The sequence below is a fragment of the Ceratotherium simum genome, chromosome 1, assembly GCF_057802395.1.
Source record: "Ceratotherium simum simum isolate JZ-2026a chromosome 1, ASM5780239v1, whole genome shotgun sequence".
Taxonomy (NCBI): domain Eukaryota; kingdom Metazoa; phylum Chordata; class Mammalia; order Perissodactyla; family Rhinocerotidae; genus Ceratotherium; species Ceratotherium simum.
The window spans coordinates 98,168,802-98,172,074 of NC_141900.1; the positions used below are offsets into that span (position 1 = coordinate 98,168,802).

General features: G+C 43.8%; 1 protein-coding gene across 1 annotated transcript; it reads left to right on the forward strand.

Moving 5' to 3' along the window:
- Positions 1-415: 415 nt before the first annotated feature.
- On the forward strand, positions 416-1,372 carry LOC101398958 (taste receptor type 2 member 143-like). The gene has a single exon (XM_004430806.2). It carries the CDS (start codon positions 440-442, stop codon positions 1,370-1,372), a length of 933 nt encoding a protein of 310 aa, XP_004430863.1. The 5' UTR covers positions 416-439.
- Positions 1,373-3,273: the final 1,901 nt, after the last annotated feature.

Sequence of the window (3,273 nt, forward strand, 5' to 3'; positions counted from 1 at the left end):
GGTCAGGGAAGATTTGTGTTTAGAGGTGGGAGAAAAGGATAAGGGCATCTTTTAAGGAAAAGTAGAAAATACATAGTACAGTAAGAAATAAAGAGCAAAATATGGGTATTTCAATCACTCCCAGAGCCTCTATTTTGTTAAAATTTCACTGCATCTGCCTGTGATTACAAACAGGCAAATACTGGTTATGCAAATACAAACAGGGTGTCATAGAACTGAGAGTGATTTGCATGGCAAAGATGATCACAGGGATCCTACTTTCAAGTTGTAGGACTAGAGTTTGTGCTGGTAGCTAGGTTTTTGCATGAATCCAGGGAAAGAGCTATCTGCATCTCTGGTCTCAGCAATGTGGCTTAGTCGCAGAGACTGTTTTTCCCTGTGGATTTGCCTTAGCACTTCAAAGTAGGAGCTGAGTCTGAGCAGAACCTCCCAGGAGAAGATGCCCTCTTCACTCACGTTGTTCTTCATAGCCATCTTTTGCCTGGAGTCATTGGCTGCAATGCTACAGAATGGCTTTATTGTTGCTGTGTTGGGCAGGGAGTGGATGCAATGCCTCAGACTGCCCTCTGGTGATATGATTGTGGCCTGCCTGGCTACCTCCAGGTTCTGCCTGCATGGGATGGCCCTCCTGAACAACCTCCTGGCTTCCTTTAATTTTTGTTCCATAGTTTACTATTTCAACATCCCATGGGACTTGATCAACACTCTCACTTACTGGCTTACTGCCTGGCTTGCTGTCTTCTACTGTGTGAAGATCTCATCCCTCTCTCATCCCATCTTCTTCTGGCTGAAGTGGAGGATTTCTAGGTCAGTGCCCAAGCTGCTGCTGGGCTCCCTGATTATATCTGGTGTGACAGTCATCCCAGTAGCCACTGGGAATTTAATTCTTCAGCAGATGATTGCCTCCCAGAGTTCCCATGGAAACTGTACTCTGGCAGATAGAACACAAACCTTCTATAGGTACTTTCTTCTGCCTAATGTAGTGCTTGTGTGGTTGATTCCCTTCCTCCTGTTCCTGGTGTCCACCCTCTTGCTCATGTTCTCACTGCACAGGCACTTGCAGCAGATGAGGGACCACAGACCTGGCCCATGTGATCCCAGCACCCAGGCTCACACCATGGCCCTGAGGTCACTTGCCTTCTTCCTCATCTTCTACACATCGTATTTCCTGTCCCTGATTATTGCTGTTAAGAAAATCACAACACTTCAGAATCTGTGGCACTGGGCCTGGGAAGTGGTGACCTATGCAGGCATCTGTCTGCACTCCAGCATCCTGGTGCTAAGCAGTCCCAAGCTGAGAAAGTCCCTGAAGATGATGGTCTGGAAAGCCATGGAGAAAAGGCAATTCATCTCGAGTTGTCAATATCAATAACCAATATCGACAAACAAACACACGTGTGGCAAGAATGCACAAGGTTTGGGCCCTGTCCTTTTCTCTTTTCATTTCCTTCTTCCTTTCTCACTCCTTCCATGCCCCATTAATTATTTTTCCATCCCTCTCTGTTCCTACCATCCCCTCCACTGCTCATAGTCCCTAGTTCATGTCTAAATCCACCTTGACCTGGATGATGGCCTTGTTTCTGTGCAGGCTTCTCTAACCCTGTATACGAGGAACCTTAATAATCTCCAAGCATCATTGTGTTCTCTATTTCCTTAACAGGGACATGTAATGGTTGTCAGAGGCAGAGTTTTCTCTGTGGTCAATCCAAAGTTTTTTTTTTTTTAATAGCATAGATTGTCCCACACCCTCTGCTCTGTAGACATCACCTGCTCTGTTCATCCTTGCTCTGCTCTCAGCTCTGTCTCTCTAGTTCAGCCTAGTAAATCTTCTTCCACCTCCCCTCATGTTCTTCTCTCCAGCTCATTGTGTTTGGCCCACGTGCAACTTCCTTCTTACTTTTCTCTGCCAATCTTTGCCATTTCATTCTTTGGTGCTCTGCTTTAGACTTATGCCACCCCAGGAGCTTTTTGGTTTGATTCCCTCCCTGTAAGGCTGAATGCAGATATGAGTTTTGTGCCAGTATATGTCCTGTCCATGATTTTGTGTGTTGCTCCATGGTGAATTAAAGGGAATTGTCTGACGTTGAAATGCTTCTAGGCTTTGGCCAAGAGAAGATAGAGAAGGAAAACAAAGGACGTTCACTACAGGTCTTAATTTTGATAATCCTACTCTTCCTGATCACTCAGCTTGGAGGTGGACTCTAGATGCCTATGCCTAGGGTGATAGTCTCCCAATTTGGGTGTTTGCATACCAGAGTGTGTGTAAAATGATCCATTGGATGTGAGAAGAAGATGTGGCAATTTCAATTTCTATTTATTTTTATTTCATCCTTTTCATTCCTTTTTTTGGTGTACGTTTTATGATGCACATAATGCATTAGTATATTAGTACGTGCATACAATTAAGTAAAGAAATATGCATATGGTGAGATGCACGTTTATAATTTATTTTTTACTGATGGAGTTCTTCATAAAAATGTATGGAGTGGGACCGGCCCTGTGGTGTAGTGGTTAAGTTTGGCACACTTGGCAACAGCAGCCCAGGTTTGTGGGTATGGATCCTGGGCATGGACCTACCCCACTCATCAGCCATGCTGTGGCAGTGGCCCACATATAAAGTGGAGGAAGATTCACAACAGTTGTTAGCTCAGGGCTAACCTTCCTCAGCAAAAAAAAAAAAAAAAGAAGCGTAGAGACCAGGGACTAGTAGGGATTGTTAAAAGCACCAGACATAGTTAAGAGAGATTTGTAGGACAGGAAGAAATATTCCTCTATCTATCTAGGTTCTTCTAGATGATCCAAGAATTAAATTCACATGAGAAAATTTAATAACATGTATACGTGGAAGAAATCCATGAAAATTGAGTAACTCACCAAAGTGGTCCAAGCCATCACCTTAAAATGATCTTTAGCTAATGACGAAGGAGGATGTTGCATAGTGGTTTGGGACTTCAAAGGGGAGGAAGTCAATTCACATGGAGATGGGAAAACAAATGTTTGGTAAACCAGTGTTTGCCAAGCCTTGAAAAGACAATGAGATGTGGAGAGGACTTTGATCAAATGAGCCTTGCTCGGTTCCTCCTTGTCTACCACACCTAGCTCATATTATACCATAGTTATCTATGCTATTAGCTCCTTCCTGAAACAGGCCTTCTATCTTAAATTGCTTGTGGCAGTTAGAGAAAGGTCAAAGTTTCTCCCTGAGTCTTTTGTTCTCAAGAATAATCAAGCCAAACAGACACATTTGGGGTAGCAAATTCTGCTCCCCTGCGT